Source organism: Haplochromis burtoni, unplaced genomic scaffold (genome assembly GCF_018398535.1).
Source record: "Haplochromis burtoni strain Fernald_Lab_line unplaced genomic scaffold, NCSU_Asbu1 Contig_23, whole genome shotgun sequence".
In the NCBI taxonomy this organism is placed as follows: Eukaryota; Metazoa; Chordata; class Actinopteri; order Cichliformes; family Cichlidae; genus Haplochromis; species Haplochromis burtoni.
Genome location: NW_024582384.1, coordinates 2,228,729 through 2,250,079, shown reverse-complemented (window position 1 = coordinate 2,250,079; position 21,351 = coordinate 2,228,729). Strand labels below are relative to the sequence as shown.

The window sequence follows — 21,351 nt, the reverse complement described above, 5'->3', positions numbered from 1 at the left end:
AATAGTAATTTTATCTCGCTACAGTACATTCAAAGGTGAGTGTCCTTGAATGGCACCACAGTCATAAAGATTGGCAGACCATGAAAGTGGGAATCCTTATGCTAGATTACAGCACATCCTTTGTCTTAGTGCTGACAAATGCAGAAAAAGGTGATATATTATCTAATTTGGAGATATCCATGTCCGTATTGCATGGACACACACACAAAAGTGATGTGTGTTACCATAAGAGAATCTGGGTGTACACACTAAGTTGGGTCATTGTCTCAGTGCATTAGGCTACTTGTTTGTCCTCACGAGCTTTTCGTTTTGCTTGTTTTCACGAACAGGTAAAATAACGTGAGCATTAACAGTCCCTTAAACTGGTCTGAATGTGTTGTGCTCTCTGTATGAAATGTGAGGCCCATTCACTTTCCTTGTTAGGGGGGAGAGCAGCTGCCTGTGTGTGGAACAGAGTAGAGGATAATGAGCAATACTTTAACAAGCATGCAAACAGGCGGGCCCAGTAGGATTATAATAAGCCTGTCTCTAATTAAAATGATAACCACTGTTGCATGTAATAAACTGTCAGGAGCTTATGGTAGCATAGTGGAGGAAGATGAATTTGCTGGCACTGCTGGGTTTCTCTTTAATCAGAATCAGAATCAGAATACTTTATTGATCCCTGGGGGAAATTATTTAAAGACACCGATCCGCAGGCCCGTATTCGGTCTTCAATAACAAAACTATTTTTTGCCACTTTTTGTTGCACACCATAATAAATTTTGCCTTAGCTATGTGTGTATGAGATTTAGGGCACTGCAGGGCAGCATAAAGCAGCATATTCATCGTCTGTCTCCTTACCAGATCCTGCACAGACATCGCCATCTATTGGACAGTCCAAGTTATGGCATGGTTTCTATCCTTTGTTGGTAAAAACGCAATGTAAAAGTGAAACGTGAAAAATAAAAAGGGGATAACTGGTGGTATAAAAGCAAAGTCACATACAGGCTGTAATGAACCAATAGACTGTCACTAATTAAACATTCATAGAAACACACTTATGAAAATAGAAACATTCAGCTTTTGGGAAACTTGGCTAGCTGCTCTGCTTTCTTAGTACTTTTCCTGCTGGAACCACATTATAAACCTGACATGTTGTTCAAGTGTCATTAATTTAATATGCATTGTTTCTCTTTACAACGTTTTTATTTATTTATTTTTGCATTTAGCATCCTTGCAGTATCTGGTTGGTGCCTTTAATTGTCACGTGGACACGTAACCCACTTTGGCATATGACATAACTAACTATACAACTAAATGCGTTTATTGTGTATATATGTCTTTTTCATTGAGCTGCCACAATCATCTGGATGACATTTAAGTTTGCTATGGTGTGAAATGTAACTAGAGCCCCAACGATTTATCATCAGACTGATATTTTCAGGCGATATTATCTATTATCATCTAGCATTTATAATGACTGTAAAATGAAATATTAAAAAAGTGAAGAAGAGACGGGAGAAACACTTCAACCAAGCTATGGATGTTGGTGTTTTACACTTTTTGTCCACCAGAGGCCACTCTGTAACTTCTCTGTTAACAACTTACCTTTGGATACAACCAGCTGATCAGAGCAGAGTGGGGCCTAGATTAAAGAAGTAAAGAAATCCCTAGACATAACAAATATTTGGGCAATTTATTTATGTAGGTGCCAGAAAGAAAAACAAATATGGACTGGTATATCAAGCTATTGGATTTTTTTTTAAAATTCTCAAATAGTGATGTCTTAAAAATCTTATATGGGTCAGGCTCTAACTGTAACCCATGACCTGCTTAGTGGATGCAAACAAACAAAAATACTGCAATAAGATATGAAGCAATACTTATACAAAACTGACAACAATATTGTATTATAATACAATATTGTACTAACAATACAATACTGTTCCTGCAGTTGGTGTCTTCAAGAACATACTTTCATGTGATGACACACGTTTGCAAAGATTTGTATGGTTAAAAAAACAAACAAACAAAACGTGGCCAGTTTACCCTTCTTAGTGCCCCTCAGATACAGTGCTGTTTGTGTCTGACAACCAGTAGTATATAGCTGTCATGATTATATAGCTGACACCAGCCACCATAACATATTTGATAATACTTTTTTAAAGAAAACTTCAAAAACTTATTTTTGGTGAGCTTCAAGTGATAATATATCATATATATCATATGATATGTTATCACTTGTTGACAGCACTGCAAACCCTTAGCTTTCTCTCAGTGAGCTTCATGATGCAGTCACCTGAGTTGGATTTCACTTCACAGGTGTGCCTTCTCTGGGTTCATTTGTGGGATTTCTTGCCTTCTTAATGGGGTTGGGATCATCAGTTGTGTTGTGTTGGTACATAGCCCTATTTCACAACTGTTAACATTCATGTTATGGCAAGAACCAATCAAAAAGATATAATATAATCCATTTAATATAATGTTTTACTTTGTAATTATGTAACCAAATTACACTGAATTCTTCTTCTTTCTTTTTTTTTTCTTTTTTACATGTAATCAAATTACTTTAAATCATCATTTTGGGTATCTTGAGTGCAGTACTTCTGGGATGTATACTGAGTTCTCTGTGTGCTAAGAAGCTCAATCAAATACCTGTTATGTGTACTGCAGTGAGCCAGATCCCTACATACTGAGACTCAAACTGCATACAAAGTACAACATTCACACTTGCAAAAATACACTAAGTGTCACTGACAGGACTTTTGGTACTCACTGTTAATTCCTACCAGAATTCTCAAGGGAGTCATGGTAACTGTTCACCAAGCCTTTCTTTTTTTTTTTTGAAATAATCACTGACTGAACAAAACCTGTATTTTTCAGTTTGTACTTAAGAAAAATAATAATAATTTTAAAAAAAAGGGCAGTGAAAGATTTTTAAGATCTTTCAGGTTCATTGTCCCATGCTTTAAACATGAGTCCTGACACTCCTTAGAACCATAATCCGTGTGGTCATGCATTACTGTCAGAGTTTTTCTCCTCCTGACCAGTTCATTGAAATTCCCTGCATGTCTGTAAGGCTTTTTCATGCTTCAGGTCTTGACATACAGTAGGAGTGGTTCTTTACAAGGTTTATGGAGTTTTGTAGTCAGACTACACAGCAAGGTCAAACTGTCTTTTTTCCTCTCTTGCTGGATATGTTTGCATATTAAATGTAGCATAGTTTAACAAGTATTTCAAAGACTTTTTACTCCATAAAATGAATAATTACAATTGTTGTGAAATCTGGTTCCCATGAATATTGTGCACATCTTTCTGTTTCTAGACAGTTGAGTGTCCTTTCTTCTTGTAATCTACCATATTTACCTTTGAAAGGTTTCAATATTTTTAACAGTTAACAATAAGTGCAACAAATACTGCAGAGTGGGATGATGGCAAAATATATATCCACCTCATAAACAAGAGCCTAAAACCACAACTATGAACTGGATTCGCCATGTTGCAGAACTGAATAGTATAGGGGAAAGAATGGTGCATTATATATTTACTCCAACACAATCGAGCCATATTTACTGATCTTCATGCTATGACTCATTTCAACGTGATTTTTCCAGCATGAATTATGGACCAGGAGTCATATTTCAGCAGAGTTTGCTGATTCATTCGCCACATTGAGCTTTCTGCTTCCAAACAGTGCTGTGCACTATCTACATTAAAATGTTCCTTCACCTGTACAGTGTGCCTTAAGTATAAACCCACAAAACCTGATTGTGTCACCAGGCAACAGAAATCTGTGGATACAATAAGCCTGTTTAATTTGCCCTTGCTGAAGCGGCATTATTGTAATTTGGATAGTTTGGACTGGAGTGCAGCTTTTGTTTATATACTTTTTATGAAGTTAACAAGGTTTGGGAAATATATTTGAGACGATTATGAGAATGGATTCTTATGAAACATAGTTCACTGTATTAATGTATTTCTAATGTATTTAATCCTGATGGTATTTTGTCAGTTTTTAAAATCTTTTTTATGTTGTATTTAGACAGATAAAAATAGGGCCCCAGTAAGAGAGCAGCCAGAAATCCTTTTTATATAGGCAGAAAACTGCTGACTTTATCCAGAGTTTCCATAGTATTTGATTGGGCACATCATAATTTATCAATCTCATATATTCCTAAAGCACATTTTCTCTCCTTTCACTTCCTGGCCCTGATTTAACCTATACGGTAGAATTTCCGGCCAAAACAAGTTTACAACATGAACTTCACCCAGATTAACAATTTCGGAGTTTATTGAGAGCATTTAAATGCAACATGTTACGTCGTTGACGAGTTTGACGAATCGCACAGGAGCCGGGACGCCTCCCACCCTCAGTGTTGAGCGGAGCCGCTAGAGTGGAGAAACACATAGCGGAGTCCGGTCCATCTCTACCGCAGCTAGCTAACCCCGTAGCAAGGCCACTGCGGGAAGATGGCGACGGAAAAAGTGAAGCATGAAGGAAGAGTTAAAATTGGACATTACATTCTCGGAGACACTCTCGGAGTGGGGACGTTTGGGAAGGTTAAAGGTATGTGTAACTGTCTCAGGCGTTTGTGCATCCTGCCAGCTGCGAAACGGTGGGAGAGGGAGCTTTTAGCTTAGCTGCTAAGCTAGCATACTAGGAAAGCTAACTTGTCGCAGTGCTGGGGAGGCAACACACTTGTTGTCGCGTTATTTTCTGAACTTTTTGTGTGTGTGACAAAACGCAGGTTTTAGAGCATGTCGTTGTAGTTTCTAAGATAAAGAAGACACTGCAAGTTTTATGAAATTGGGCTGTAGCTGGTCACATAGTTTGCCATTTAGCGTCGGTTGCGTTGCGTGCTAGCGAGCGAAGCGCTTGTTGAGACATACACCGGGAAGTCAGCCCTCGTCATTGATGTTGCCGCAAGCAAGAGTACATTTTACCGATTAAACCGTATCGTTTCCTCTCTCTTGCCTTTAAACCCAACTCTGCACTACATTTATTCACAACTTCTTTCCCCACGAGTCGTATTTGTTGCCTGTTTCAAGCATTCAATGTTATTTCTGAAATTTCGATGGAAAGAGTTGGACAAACTCTGCTGAATCTACGCCCACTTTGTCAGTGCACAGGGCTGAACGCTTAGAAGCTTAAGTCAATATACAACTTGAGTTGTATCAACACGCAATGGACTTAAAAACCTGTTTTATTTCTTAAAAGTAATCGCGTCTGTGCGTTTTGTTTACCTTACAGGCTGTTCTGTTCAGTAGAAACACTGAAACCACAATATATATCGAAATGGAGTGGAACCACCGCAAGCTGTGTGATCGGTTAATTCCCAATGAGTCACCTCCCAGCTCTCAGCTATTTGTTGATGTTGAGGGAAAAGAGCTAGAGTTGGTGCTGTGTGATTATGGTCTTGATTACTACCGACACAGCTGGTAAATCAAAACCAGCTGTTTGCTAACTCCCATGGGCAAATGCGCTGTCTTCCCACCATCCATTGAGATGCTATCTTTTTGTTTCTTGTGCGGCTTTTTACCGCTTTCAGTTATGAGGACTCTGTATTTGACCTATTTGCTCATGTATTGACTGTGTATCCCCACTCATCTTTACAGATCATTTAGCATGTGCTAGGATTTTTTTTCTTTTTTTTAAATATAACTTTCAGCTGGAGACTTTACAAAGTAGAGATGTGGCGTTCAAAGACCCTTGAATTTACATATTTGAGAGAATGCTGAAACAGCAGATAGAAGTAAAATTTGCAAACTTGTTAGAGGTTTTGGTTAGCTTTGACTGATGTTTAGTAAGTATGTGCCCTAATGTTGCTGGAAGTTGTTTCAACATTGTGCGTGGCAAGATTTGCTTCTAGAAGGACTTTTGTTTCAGCATTAGATTTATCACACTCAGTAGGCAGCCAGTTTCAGCAAAAAACAAGAGAACTGTTTTACAGTCTTTCCATAATACCAAATGACAAAGCTATGCTTTGATATGCTTGAGTGATTGAATATGGTTGACTGAAAACAAAATACTTTTTTTTCCCTTTCTTCCATTTTTTTTTTCTTTAATTTGAATGTTTTTATTTTTTTATATTCTTAAAAGTGTGATAGGAGGTGGTGATTTAGATCTCCCATTCCTCACACTGACTTCAGGATATTGGTCCTATTGCTGCCGTCCTTCATCCACCATGCTGCCTTCTGTTTCCAAAATAGGTTTCACCTCTAAGATTCGTAGCATGTCTGGTAACCTTTATCCTAATAGTGTAAACAACAAATTACACCTTTCCTTAAGTTGCGTGAAGATGCCTTGTTTTGCATAATACTTCACCATTCCCTATTTTATATGGCCTTGGTTGTAATAGAAATGCTCCATCCACTCTCTTTCTATCCTTCAGTGGGCCAACATGAGCTGACCAAGCATCAAGTGGCAGTGAAGATCTTGAACAGGCAGAAGATCCGCAGTTTGGACGTGGTGGGAAAGATTCGCCGGGAGATCCAGAACCTCAAGCTTTTCAGGCACCCTCACATAATTAAACTGTAAGTCCTAGATTACACCCTGCTCGCTGCTCCATAATCCCCTTGCCACCACATTAATGCCACCCACTGAGCTATTTTCAGGCCTTTATAGTGTTGTTTTAGAATGCATCCATCTAGGACAGTATCTGTCTGACTCAGTCCACTCTCTCTTCTGACCTCTCCCTATTGTGCAGTATTGACTGTTTCGTTATTCCCTCAGTTAGTCTTTCATTTTAACGTACAAAAGTGCACTGGCTTTGCCTTTGTTGTGGGTAGCTGTGTAGCTTGCTCTGCTGGTATTATTGTCAACATCTGGTAGGCTAAAACAGATAAGTGTGTCATTTCAAATGAGTAATTTTTTAACGTCATAGTCTGAGCTGACTGTGCCATAATGTTCTGGTGCTCCAAGCTAAACTTACTATTTGACAGTTGTCAGGGGACTTCCTGTTTGGTAAGGGAATGTTCACAGACTCAAGGCCACAGTTACAGGGTCATTAAACTGACTGGGGGGGTATAATTGCCTGAAATACCCGTTCCATGTTAAAAAATGTAAGCTATGTCTGTGTGTCTACGCATGAGAGACTGATTCCATCTTTGGCAGGGTGCACAGGCCACTGGGGCAAAGTACATAACATTGTCTGTCTAGCGGGGATAATAACAGATCGAGTAATGTAACATAATACTGCTTCATTTTTATTGATGGGATGTTTTCTGCAATTGCAACACATCAGATTCACAGTTAGTGAACATCTCTAACATCTGCTGAGCTACAAACTGCATGGCAGACATTATTGCCTTTGGTTTTATCCAGCATGGTAGTGCGTATGTTGTGTGTGTATTGGATTTACAAAAGCTCTGAATGTTTTCTTAAAATATCTTAACACTGTCACATTGTCAATGCATTTTTTGTTGTTGTTGTTGTTGTTGTTGTTGTTGTCTGTATTTAAAACTTGTAAAATCTGAGCTTTAGAGGCTGCACACAATGTGGTTTCTGGGACTTGCTATCAAGAATTTCTCCTGGTTTGATTCTACAGCTTGATAATGGTTATGTAAAACAGCAACAGATGTGGCTTATGTGCAAAGAGAGCTACACAGCATTTTAGTGCAAATAGATGCAGGTATGATGAATGCCACTAATGGACTGCAAGTATGCAGTGGAGTCTAACTCATAGCTCAGTCTGTTGTCTGTCTGGCAGCAGAAACATAAAAATGCTCAATTGTTTTTGTATTACATTATAATATTCAACATTTGCACAAAGTGCTGCTCTCATACACTTTTTTTTTTCCAATACTGAGCACACCAATTTTCTTCCATGGCAGCTAAGTTTCTTCCTGTTTGTGAGGAATTGTTTTTCTTTGTTACAGGAAACCAAAAATTAGACGTGTTAACAATCTCCTGTGGGTTGAACTGAGCTGCTGGTTGATTAAATTACTTTGTTAAAATTAATCATAAATGGGCTAAAATAGACCATTGGCAAAGTAACATTAAAACTAAAAATTTGAGTCAGCTGTCCAAAACTAAGCACATATTCCGATTATTCTTTGTAATAATTATTAAATGGTAACAGACATGTCTAAATGTTTTCTTGTATAATACCTTCCAACTCCTAATAACCCACATGACTTGTGTTTTGACTGTAGGTATCAGGTTATCAGCACCCCTACAGATATCTTCATGGTGATGGAGTATGTCTCAGGGGGAGAGCTCTTTGACTACATCTGCAAAAATGGAAAGGTACTTTAGGACTGGAAACTTGTATATTGATTCCAAACTTCTTTAACCCTTTCCATCATTTCATATTGCACAGATGTTGTGTAGTTTATCATTAGTGAGATAAAGATAACACAGATAAGTATCATACACATGTCATCATCAGACTACAGTGGAGATAAAGTAATCTTTGAACTTTGTAAACTGTGAAGGCTGAAAAAGATATTCAAAACACAACATGAGGTGCTGCTTAGTCATCAGTGATGTTCTGACTGAGGAAGGAAAGATCACACCTAATGAATAAATTCTGCTTCGACAGTTGGATGAAAAGGAGAGTCGACGACTGTTCCAGCAGATCATTTCAGCAGTAGACTACTGCCACAGACACATGGTGGTACATCGAGACCTTAAGCCAGAAAATGTGCTGCTTGATGCGCATATGAATGCTAAGATTGCAGACTTTGGTGAGTAGTTCTTGGACTTAAATCGAGGAGTCTCAGCAGGAACCACTGTTTTAGTTTGTTAATTATACACACATTAGTAATAGTAATTAGGGCTGTTCGATATAAGAATATATATCGGATGACGATATAAAAACGGCTATCGTTTAATTTTATGCTATCGTTTGTTTCGTGGTGTCGCAAAATAAACTGTTTACGGCAATATTTTTTTTTCATCGTTTTGATGGTCACTGTAGTGGCTATATTAATTTCTTAAAGTTATCTCTTTCTCTTATATTCAATATAACTACACTACGGACGGACAAGCGCCTGTATTTATGCGTTGTCTTTAGCATCAATGACGGTAAAACCACAAACGTTTCACAATAAAGCTCAAGATCCTGTTGAGACTTTTCAAAATAAACTGAATCACGTGAAAGAGTATGCAGAGTATTTTCGGATGAGAAGCAAAAAAGAGCCGTCAGTAGAGCAGGGCGATATGACCAAAAATATTTATCACGATATACATTTGAAAATTTGCGATAACGATATAACTGACGATATAATTGACACCAGACAAAATACTTTACAACTCCTCAACTTTATTAGTGCAAAAAAACCCCAAAAAACATCAATGTATTTTCTCTTAAACAAGCAGCTGTTTTTTTTTTTTTGTTTTTTTTTTGTTTTGTTTTTTAAATGCGCATTAAAGTTATATAAAAATTTAACAGTGCAAATGCAAATTCCTTTCTGACAGTTTAACCAAAAGGCATTTCCAGTGGAAACTGGCCGGCATAACCATGTATAATATCCACAAAACTAAAAAAAGAGGTTACACACCACAGTACGGTAATATTATGTTGAAGCACAGTACGTATCACTCCGCGAGGCTCCTGCCTACGATAGCCATAATGCTCCAACAATCCATCAAGCGGTGCGGCTTCGTAGCTTAGCAAAGTTGTACTAAAGCATTTGACAGATTTTTCCAGCACAGTCTACCACATAAAATCATTTCGAGGTCAGTAAACACAACCAGAATTCATACATAAGGCACACGGGATTATAAGGGGCACTGTCGATTTTCAGAAAAATCAAAGGATTGATTTTAAGTGTGCCGTATTTTCCAAAACAACATGGTAATAACGACGGCCCGCTAGCATGCGCTACCAAAAAATAGTCCTTTGTTGTGTATCTGACGGACGAAAGCTAAACCAGTTCCACACCACTGAAGTTGCAGCATTTTTACAAACCAGTTCTGGTTCATCCATTTCATTTAACGATCCGCTTTCGCTCTTCTCATTCTGCGTCGCCGCTATTTGCGTATGTAAACAAAGGCACTGCGCATGCGCGTTTTACCCATATTCTATCGCGATATTTCATTTTCCTATCGTTGCCCAACATTACACCGGTATTATCGTGAACGGTATGATATAGCCCAGCCCTAGCCGTCAGATGCTAAAAAGTAAACCTTAGACTCAAACGTTAGAACAGGCTTTTCCCTGCACCACGCCGTGTAATAAATACTCACAAATAAAACGGCAGCCGTTACAACTTACCGTATGTCTAAAAATGTATCGTTTCATGCATTGGTTAAAACACTCGACTCCAGCTACATGACGCTCAGTTGGAAACACTTCACGCAAGTCGAGCTGCCCGAGATTCACAGAATTTACAAAAATAATTTACATTTTTGTGATTTTTATATCGTTTCGGACGATAGATGTCCTATATCGGGATATGAGATTTTGTGTCATATCGCACAGCCCTAATAGTAATGATAATGTTTAGAGCACTTTCATAAAAAGTCCTTTCCAAAGCCAAGAATAAACAAAGCTAAAAGCAAACACAGTAATAAATAATTAAAACACCATAATCCATAACTGAAGCATAAATAAACAAAAAGACAATAATACCCCAAGAACTACATACAATAGAAAACAGGTGTCAGTTGAACTTGACAGTCTAATGTCAGACAGAAGGCTTTTCCATAATGTTAGGGCATGATATAAAAATATGTTGTTTTCTTAACCTTTGGGACCTTCAGGACACCACTCCCCTGAGAGTGTAGGGGACCTATAGGTACATATGGTCTCACAAGATCACTCGGGTAGCTTGGTGCTCTGCTAGTTAATATTTTATAAGACTGCAGCAGTACAAAATCCATGGTGCTGCAATATGAACCAACTGCAGACCTCTAAAGATTTTCTTGGGCAAACCTCACAGTAAAGCATTGCTATGATGCAAGATGTCACAAAGACATGAACTAGAACCTTGGCGTCCTTGAGCGCCATCATATGTCTGATTGTAGCCATTTTTCTCACCAAATTAAAAGGCAAATTAAAGGCTCTGATCAAAAAACAACAAGATGCTTACCAAATCCTCAGTGGATCACACAGTCATCAAGACACAAAGACAACTGGTCATACTTATGACTCACTCTTGCCATTCCAGTCACTGACATCTCAGTTTTAGCTGAGTTTAACCCACTGGTGCTGCATATTATTGAAAATAAAAGTGGGCCAGGGACACTGACCCTTGTAATCAGATCAATCAGATCAGAAACTTTATTGTCATTGTCACAGGTACAATGAAATTAAGAATGTTCCCCGATCATTGCATGTAGACTTCATACTTAATAGTGCACGACACAGAAAATAATTTAAAGCATATATTGAGATCTTTCTGGAAAGTATGGTCTCAACTGTTGACACACCTGAGATGACATAGTGTTTCATAAGCCTGTTCTTAAGTATTTTGTGGTCCACTGTTTCAACCACAGCGCTAAGGTCTAATAACAAGAGAACAGAGATTGAGTCAGTCCAACACAAGTAACAGATCATTTACCACCGTTAAAAATGCCGATTCTGTAGAGTCGTTAACTTGAAAGGCAGACAAATCATATATTAACTAGTATTTCACAACTTGATTACAAGTTACTTTCTCAAAAGATTTTTACAAAACCTCCAGATTTGAAACAGAATTTCAAAAAATTGTCCTCCAAATCTGACTACATTTGGTATTTTGATGGGTTTTTAGTGTGAGCTTTTACCACATAGGTTTATAATCCATGAGCAGATTCCAGGGTTGTTTAGTGCGAGCATGAAAACACATTCTAATAACAGTTTGTTATTTCAACGATCAATCATTTCTGGCAGTAGTGTGCCAGAAACATAAAATATGTTTCAGAAAATCCTTCATACATTCCTTAAATTTGGCTAAGCAAATATACAGAACTACATTCAAGACTTTGATAATATTAAACTATTCTAGTGTGCATTGGTTGTTATTTAACCTGCAGTTATTCCAAATTATTTTGAATCTTTAGTAAAGTATTTTTCTCACTCTTCTGTTAATTCATGAATCATGTTCACCATTGCTACCAGTGAAAAAGACATTGTCTCCTTGCTGAGAGGATGAACTGCAGTAAGTGGGGAATCTGAAAAAAATGGTACCGCTAATTATAAAGCAGCTTTTTTGGGGGGCCGACAGAAAACGAAACATTACTGCTTTAATATTTTTCACGTTAGGTATATACTTAATAAAGCACTTTAAGCTAAAACCAAACTAGAATAGTTTGAAACTGCATTAAAAACATTAAATGTTTATGTGAGGTAAATAATTGAAGTTGTTGTGTTTTGAAAAGTGTGCATATTATATAATAGTTAAAATCTTTTGCAGGTTTGTCAAACATGATGTCAGATGGAGAGTTCCTCAGAACAAGTTGTGGTTCTCCAAACTATGCTGCTCCTGAGGTCATCTCAGGAAGGTAATGGCTTATTTTAAATTCTGTTTTGTTTTTTTCTTTTCTTCTAATGATACTTACATTTCGAAGTGAGACAGAAACACAACTCAAAAACAGAGCCTAGTTAAAAATAGATTTTGTGATTCTTTCTTTTTACGCCTCCTCAGGTTATATGCTGGACCAGAGGTGGATATTTGGAGTAGTGGGGTGATTCTCTACGCCTTGTTGTGTGGAACACTTCCCTTTGATGATGATCATGTGCCAACACTTTTTAAGAAGATCTGTGATGGGATCTTCTTCACCCCACAGTATCTGAACCCTGCAGTAATAAGCTTACTGAAACACATGTTGCAGGTGGACCCGATGAAAAGAGCCACCATCAAAGAGATCCGGTAAGCCTGGCGGAGTATTTACAAAGTCAAAAGTCCTATAGGCTTTGTTTTGTTTTTGTTTGTTTTTGGTTGTCTAGATTGTAAATCACATTATTTTTGATGGCAAGGGACTGTCTGCGTAGAAAATTAGTTCTGTTGGTGCTGTTTGCGTTCATGATCTTTTAACTACCAAAATGATTCTTCGCCACAGAGAGGACGAGTGGTTCAAAAAAGATCTGCCAAAGTACTTGTTCCCTGAGGACCCCTCCTACAGCAACAACATGATCGACGACGAGGCCCTGAAGGAGGTTTGCGAGAAGTTTGAGTGCACAGAGGAGGAGGTCCTTGCCTGCATATACAGTCGCAACCATCAGGATCCATTGGCTGTTGCCTACCATCTCATCATTGACAATCGTCGCATCATGAGCGAAGCCAAGGATTTCTACTTGGCATCTAGCCCTCCTGACTCTTTTCTAGATGACCAACACCTGACTTCATCAGGTGCAGCGATAGTGAAGCCTCACCCTGAGCGTGTACCTTTTCTCGTGGCGGAGACTCCTCCCAGGAGTATCCGTCACACACTGGATGAACTGAACCCTCAGAAGTCCAAGCACCAGGGTGTTAGGAGAGCCAAGTGGCACCTGGGTATACGCAGTCAAAGTAGACCAAATGATATCATGACCGAGGTGTGCCGTGCAATGAAACAGCTGGACTATGAGTGGAAGGTAAGGAAGAAGAGGGACAAGATATAGGAGGAAATGTTTAATATTTACAATTTTAAAAAAATGTAGCAAAATGTAATCTCACAGTTAGTTATTGAAGTTGGATTGTATTAAAAGTTTAATAAGCTCCAGGTGTACTTTTTAAAGCATCACAAAGACACATTTTCCTTCCTTTCAATAATTTTCTAGGTTGTAAATCCATACTATCTGCGTGTGAGAAGGAAGAATCCTGTTACTGGGATGCTTGCCAAGATGAGCCTTCAACTGTACACAGTGGACAGCAGAACCTACCTCCTTGACTTCCGTAGCATAGACGGTAAGTTTCACCTTCACTAGTCTGTAGCATTAGGTGAGGAAACAGTCTGCATTTAGATCACCACTCATTTGCATAAGCACCTGGCAGGATACACTGATAAGGTTACATAGCTAACCTGTGTATGGCTCAAATATTAGAGAATAAAACACATGAAAGATCGTACACGAGGCCGTTATTTGTGATGATTCAAAGTGCACCATTAAATCTGTGTCATAGCCTGACCCGCACATTCCCAGAAATGTAACTACATATGACGCAGATGTCAATATCTGTTTATTGATTAGCACATGGATTATACCACAGGGAAACAAGGTGTAATAGAATGTAATTACATGCTGTGCAGAGGCTAATATTCTGCCAGTGTAGATGCCTTTGTGTCTCATTTTATTACCTCTGGCGATACGTGCATAAACTCAAGGTCAGTTGTGAATTCCCCTTATCTTCCTGTGTTTCAATAAAAGTAACTGTTGTTCAAGATTTATTAGTTCCATGAACTGCTCGGTTTCAATTATGATGGCAGACACACCAGCAATGTTCCCTCTAATTTTTCACGTGTCTGAGCGAACACACAAACTCCCTGAGCGATCCCTTGGACCACTGTGAGCGACAGCAGACGTGTTTTTTTTTTTTTTTAATAAGGCTCTGACTTATGAGTATGAATCTGTGGTCTGGGAGAGAGTCCTGTAACTCTCTGCCTGCAAAATATAGTATATAATGACCAATGTTGGGCAATTAATTATATAGTTCTTCAAAAAAATGACTGAGTTATGCAAACAACAACGTTTTTTGTAGCTTTTTTTTTTTAAGGCGTTTTTTTTTTTAAATAAACATTTCAAACTATTGACAGAACAATCAGCAGTTCTGCATCAAATCTGATGCCACACAAATTATTTGTGCCACTCGAAAAAATAATTTCTGTCCACTATGAGATACAGGAGAACAACAGCCTGATACCTGCAGAAACCTTGCCAGCAGTGCGCAATTGCGCACGTGCGCAGCTTAGAGGGAACATTGCACACCAGCATACAAATGCAAACAAGGACAGGTGGGGATTCAACACAGTACTGTGCAAAATGAGGAAATTGTGTTAAAGGGCAGTAATAACACATCAGTGTTTGGGCATTATTTGACTCATGAAGCTCAATGGCAGCAGTACAGCATGTGTTGTAATTTACAGATGGATCAAGTTTTGATTGCTTGTATTGTAATATATTTAATTTTTAAAACTAGTCTCATACAACTTACACTCAGTTTTGCAACATTTGACCAGTTAACCTAGATCTTCAGGTAAGCCCTTTACTCAGTTCTCTGTATCTTCGGTGTTTATCTGGATTTTGTCCTCTAGTATGCTGCCTCAGTGTGGAATTTATAAATGATTAACTCATTGATGATGGTTTGGGAAGTCTGTGTAGGTGTTTGGCATTACCTCAAAGGAAAACATGAGATTGAAGAGCTGTTGTGGGCTTCTGATACATCACAGGCTTTCCATTTAAAGTATGTGAAGCTTTGGCTTTGGGCTACAGCAAAGTCCATCATTAAGCTTGTGTTTATCTGAACTTATACCTGATGACTCAGAAATATAGAAAATATTATGCTGATTGTTAACATTTGTCTATAACTACACATAATTAATCACATGGATTTATAGCTTAGCTTAATTTAGGTTTTAAACTATTTGCGTGATAGTTTAGCAGCATTTCTTAAATTAATCATTTACCTGCAGTAATATTTGTTGCAGGTCTTAACAAAATTATCTGGGAACTAAGTTTGAGAGACTGCAAACATATTAATGCATATTAAATGGTTTGATCAAGCAAGATTCAGCATTGTTAAATGTCCATCTGGTGGACAACATGGAGGACTATGAGAGAAGTTGTAAAAAGTATAAGCCATCAGCAGCTGTATCAGTGCAACAGTCCTGCCTCCTGTTGGGAACCTGGGTGCTAATGCTGTTAGCAAGTTCATAATAGGACTGCTGTAGCAGCAGCAGTTCAGGCACAACCAAATTGGGCACAAATCGGGCACCAGATCAGGAAAGTTGGATGCATCCTCTGACACTGCATGGGAAGGAAAGGGATGTGTGAATGTGGATTACAAGAAAGATTTTCACCTATATATACAGCACTTGCCTCATTTCTTTATATTTTGCTTCCAAGCGGCGAGAGCTTTTTTTTGTAAGGGAAAACAGTCTGTGGTCGTCCGAGTTTGGTGATTTTTATGTCACAGGTCTACGTGTTTAATACTAATACAGTGTTTTGGAAATGACAGTCTTCGGCTACGTCCACACGTACACGGGTATTTTTGAAAACGGAGATTTTCCGTTTTCGTTTTAAAAAATAATCCCGTCCACACATAAAGGCAGAAATGAAGGAAAACGCTGCTATGAACATGCCAAAGCAGCAGGTGGCGCTAGATTCCTAACCGTGCAGAAATGTTGGCCAATCAGAAGTCTAGAAGCCTCGGTGGGAAAAAGTAAACAAAGCTGGGGCATAGAAGCAGAACTGAGTCGTATGTGTGGAGGGACAGTAACTGTGTGTATATGTAAGCATTTAAACACTGCAGAGAGTACAATTAACAGTATTGTAGAAATTCATTTCACCGAAACAATAACGTGGCGCACAAAATATCCACCCTGGCCGGAGTTTTTAAAAATCTCAGTTTTCAGTGACCAAAAACGCCGTTTACGTGTGGACGAAAGGTGCAAACGCATAGAAAAATCTGCGTTTTCAAAAATACCCGGGTATGTGTGGACGTAGCCTTAACATTTTGTTTGTTAAGCCATTTAACACTAACCTGTGACTCATTCAATCACAGAAAAGGGACCGAGCTCAAGAGATAAACAAATAGTTCCAGCTATTTTTCCTGGCAAATTATAAAGAAATGAGGGCTGGCTCAAGACCTTGACTGTTTGACACCTCCTGTCACTGCAAGTGTGTGTCTAACACCCCAGATTATAATAATTTGACCAAGCAAAGTGGACATTGGGACTGCAGTAATCTCATAAAATTATCATGGTCAGCAGTATTTTGATCGAGAAAATTAAAATACAGTTGTATGCAGTCTGTTTCCAGCATTAAAACTGGTACTAACAAAATGCATAACCACATTCATAGGAGGCAGGTCATGCACCGGCAAATATAGCTGCATTTAGAATATGTTCATTTTAGAAAGCCGAATAGCTTATATTAAAATTTGTTTACTGGTCAACCCCTCATGAACCAAAGGCTTTTTATCTCAGTAAATGGTGGCTAAGAAGAAGTCAGTGAACAGAGATGTATGTGGTGTTAGGGCTGCCACGATTTGTCGACTAGTCACGATTACGTCGACTATCAAAATCGTCGACGACTGATTTAATAGTCGACGTGTCGTTTGAAGCTTTGTAAGATCGCAAAAGACGCAGGAATAATAGCAGGATTTAAGAGTGTAATAACGGACTGAAACAGAAGATGGCAGCACTGCATGTACAAGGATGCCAGCTGCCGTTAAACCCCGAAGAAGAAGAAGCAGCTGTGTCCCAGAATTCATAGCGCGGCCCAGCTTAGTTTCCAACAATGGCGGTAGCTAGTTAGTTTTAATATTACTCTTATTATTCTTTCTGGGTCACAAAATAAACGTTTAACATATTTTCAGGCGAGAATGTAGCTGTGTAAACCTCAAATATCTGCTCAGTTTATCAGGACACCACATATTTTCAAAAGCGCTCCGACGTTTTCGGAGACGTCTGTTACCCACTAGCTCGATAGCTAGCCGGGGGCTAGGTCACTAGCGCCGTGAGAACACCGGACTCCCGGCAAATCGTTTTCAAACCCACCGCCGTCTTTCGCTACTCAGGTTAACATATATATGAGTCACTTAGATAAATTAAAAATGTTGATTGTTTGGCTTTTTTTTTTTAGTATTTTATTTGTTCCTGAGTAAATCGGTTTGGCTGAGATTAAAGTTATAGTTTTTACACAGCTGAATAAACGTCAAGCAGACAGCTGATTATCAGAAGTGTGAGATGCTGGAGAATATACTCCGGTGTCCTGTTATATTTTAGATAGCAAGGAGTTTATTAAACTTTACCGAAACAATCTGCAAATTTCATTAAAATTGAATAAACTATCATCTTGTCTTTATTTTTAGTTAGCACCTTAAAAGCTTAAAGCTGTAAGCTAATGATAGTTATATAAGAGCAGATGCTGCTGGTGCAATAAGCTGTAGTTTTACGTCCAGTGGATGATGATCTGATTAGTCGACTAATCGCATAAATAATCGGTGACTAGTCGACTATCAAAATAATCGTTTGTGGCAGCCCTAGTGGGTGTTAGAGCCATGGACTGTGTAGCCACAGCTGCTTTGAGAGGAAATGGTGAACGCTGCTTTGGCTTGTGCATATTTCATGAACTGAACCCAAAATTGTTCAAACTCGGGGTGTCGGGATGATCTGGGTGTCCGCAGTGCAATATCTATATTACAGTTTATTAGGTTAAAAGGAAGAAAAGAATCTTTATTTTTGACTACAAAAATCTTACACTTTATCCCTAACCTAAACAATCTACTAAGTATAAGCTAGTGATTAATTTCACTGTTTACAGCAGTGTCTCTGTGGCAGGAATTGAATTGAGTATTTTCCAAGACTTGTAGATACCCTAGTGATACCCATTGAACTTCTTGTGTTTGAAAATCAGTTTGTCTTATTGTTCAGATGATATGTTGGAGACAAAATCTGGAAGTGCTACCCCTCTGCGCTCTGGCTCTGTGGGCAACTACCGGACCGCTATTAAGAACGATGTAGATGGAGCAGAGCTTCCAGGTACACCTAGTACCGTGCACCCGACCAAGACTGGAGAAGGCTCTTTGACGTCATCGTTGACCTCATCCATCGATTCCACAGGAGGCGGGGACAATGCATCTGTCCCTCGACCAGGAAGCCACACCATCGAGTTCTTTGAGATGTGTGCAAATCTTATTAAACTACTTGCACGATAGCTCGCAAAACAATCGCTAGCCTTTTTCTCCCTCTGAGTGTCTTTATAGCAATAAGCATGCAACTGAATCGTGGCTCAGTTCATCCCGGCTGAGGATGAAGTGATTGTTCCATGGCACTGATGCAGGTTGGTGTTCCCTAAGCTGAAGGGATGTATACTGAGCTGACTGGGGATGCAAAGGGTTACTGGGGGAAAGACAAATGACTAGCTGATTAATTAGCTAGGACAGAACATTTAGGAACGAGGGTTTTACAATTTCCTGAACAACTTAATAGCAAGCGTCTACATCCCAACTACACATATGCGCAAGTGATTACACTGAATTTTCTGTACTGTAGTCAGGTGAGCACTGCTTTTCAGTACAGAGAGCAAAATCACATTCTTACCTGTACAAAAGGAAGCCACACATGGAGGTTGGGGGTTTGGGTGGCAGTCACGGGATGCAGGAAGCACTTTTGCACAAGTTTCTTTTATTTCCTGCTGCTGTTGGGGTTTTTTTGAGTTTTTTTTTTTTTTTTTTTTGGTTGTTTTGAGTTGGGATCTGAGAATTGGTGCACATGTTCCGAAGCGTTATATATAACTAGGGTGGGCATACCCATCACATTCATTGGAGTCTGAAGAAGTTCTGTGACTCCTGTATTTCTGTCTTGCGTCAGGGACTAAAGAATGCGTTCATCAAATTTATGTTGGGTTATTATTATTGTTATTATTTTTTTTTTAATTCTTTTTAAGAAATTGTCAGACTAAATTTCATGGTTTTGTCCTGTTGTAAAAATGTGTTTTTGAATTTGTCTGTCCCCCACCTTTTTATATATAAAGACGTAAACATATTTATCAGTGCATTAAGTAGGTGGAGTGTTGGTTGTAAAAGAAATTGATTTTTTTTTTCTTTCTTTCTTGCAATAAGATCTATTGCTGGATGTTATATATATATATTTTTTTTTTTAACAGTCTGGCTTGTAATCATAATGAATTTTATTTCATTCAATCAGTTATTCTGATACACGATTGTCTTTGTATTTAACTTTAGACAGCTTTTTGCCACGACAGTCAAAATCTAGAACTATAACTTTCCATGTCGCATTAGAATGACAAGTTGATTTTTACTTATTTTCTCTTATTTCTTTAGTGTTTTTGTTTTAGATTAATGAATACGATTTCAGTATGATTACCAAGTGAAATGCCTTTTGCCTACATTTGTTTTGTAAATGCCATCACACATGAATAGGCCTCAGGGCTCAGTGAGTAGTAGCAATTACATGCAGCGCGTGGACAATGTCTGTTGGGAAGTGAATACATCCACAATGTCATTTTTGGACATGTTTTAATTTCCTGTACATTCCCTTGAAGTTTGACCTTGTTAAAGGTTTTATGTTTTTAAACCTGAAACAGACTTACGAGCTTTGAATGACATAGATCGGGGAGGTAGATCGCACTTCTGGTAACTTGCAGGCTCACAAAGTAGAGTTGGATATGTCTTTGATTATAAGTGTGATGTATCTCATTATCCATTGCCTCTCCGTGGTCTTAAAGTTTTAAGTTATGCCTGTTTGGCTGCCTTATCATTATCAGTACTGTTTATCAGTTTTATGTCAGTAAAAGTTGGAAATTGTGCCGGTCAGAATTCTTGGTGCTGTTTTTGCGGTTTTGAGGATTAAAATAATCTAATTACACTTTCTTTATGGTTGGTTTATTCATTTTTCTAGGTGTTTTGCATTACCAAAAAGGGAAAAAATTCTAACTGCAAAAACCTAAAAGATCTGATTGTCATCTTTTTATAGACATCAGTAACTACTGCCATCTTTAAAACGATGTCAACAGGATCAAGTTAAATCAAACTTTTAAGATAATTTGGGGGGGTGGTTCTTATTTGAATTAAAGTATTTGTATGCCCTTGCTGTAAAGTCAGAATCTTATAATCTGACATGTTTATTAGCAAATGTCAGCAATCTGAACTATCTGTTGTATGAGCATTTTACTTTTCAGAGGTAATTCAGGAGTGACGATAATTGTGACCAACTTACATCTTTTGTTCATATCCACATTTGACCTTCATGTCTCACAGACAAAATATATGGATCATGGTAAAGGCACAAACACTATGGTGGGGTTTTTGTTTTGTTTTGTTTTTTGGGGGGGGAGGAGTTGCAACCTCTGGTTATAAACTGCTTTTCATGGCTTGCTTGATACATTTTGAAAGAATGTGTGCAAAAAAGTTTTGTTTTTTTTCTTTTTGCCTCTGATGGAGTATTGTCCTAGTGGTCTGAGTTCAGCATCAGTTTCATCTGCTTCAAAGAATAATTGTTCTGTTTTTGTTTGGTGTGTAAGGGGACCCAACCAGACTGATTAGTGTAAATCTGAATGGACAGTATTGAATCATTTATATACACAACTGCATAATAAACTGCTAAAATGCACATTTATGTTTGACTTTTTTGTTTGTTTGTTTGTTTGTTTGTTTGTTGTTTACCTGAAACATACTGTGAAGAATATATAGAATATTAAATCTACCACTACCATACTAAGCTTTTCTGTTTAAAGCAATAGTATTAGACTTGTATTTTGGAATGTGATCGCAGGCATC

At 38.3% G+C, this 21,351-nt stretch overlaps 1 protein-coding gene across 1 annotated transcript; it reads left to right on the top strand.

The window, feature by feature from the left end:
• Window positions 1–4,303: 4,303 nt before the first annotated feature.
• prkaa1 (protein kinase, AMP-activated, alpha 1 catalytic subunit) lies at window positions 4,304–21,184 on the top strand. Its single transcript, XM_005917221.2, has 9 exons — window positions 4,304–4,549; window positions 6,375–6,516; window positions 8,137–8,230; window positions 8,526–8,670; window positions 12,325–12,412; window positions 12,556–12,780; window positions 12,971–13,484; window positions 13,671–13,797; window positions 18,485–21,184. The coding sequence occupies exons 1-9, from the start codon at window positions 4,453–4,455 to the stop codon at window positions 18,766–18,768; spliced, it is 1,716 nt and encodes a 571-aa protein (XP_005917283.1). The 5' UTR covers window positions 4,304–4,452; the 3' UTR covers window positions 18,769–21,184.
• The last annotated feature ends 167 nt before the right edge of the window (window positions 21,185–21,351 follow it).

What these genes read in the sequence shown, in the direction of transcription:
- prkaa1 (XM_005917221.2), top strand. Translation starts at nt 4,453, where the DNA reads ATGGCGACGGAAAAAGTGAAGCATGAAGGAAGAGTTAAAATTGGACAT. An exon ending in GCCACCATCAAAGAGATCCG is followed by an intron (nt 12,781 to 12,970) that starts GTAAGCCTGGCG and finishes TCTTCGCCACAG; the next exon opens with AGAGGACGAGTGGTTCAAAA. An exon ending in AGCTGGACTATGAGTGGAAG is followed by an intron (nt 13,485 to 13,670) that starts GTAAGGAAGAAG and finishes ATAATTTTCTAG; the next exon opens with GTTGTAAATCCATACTATCT.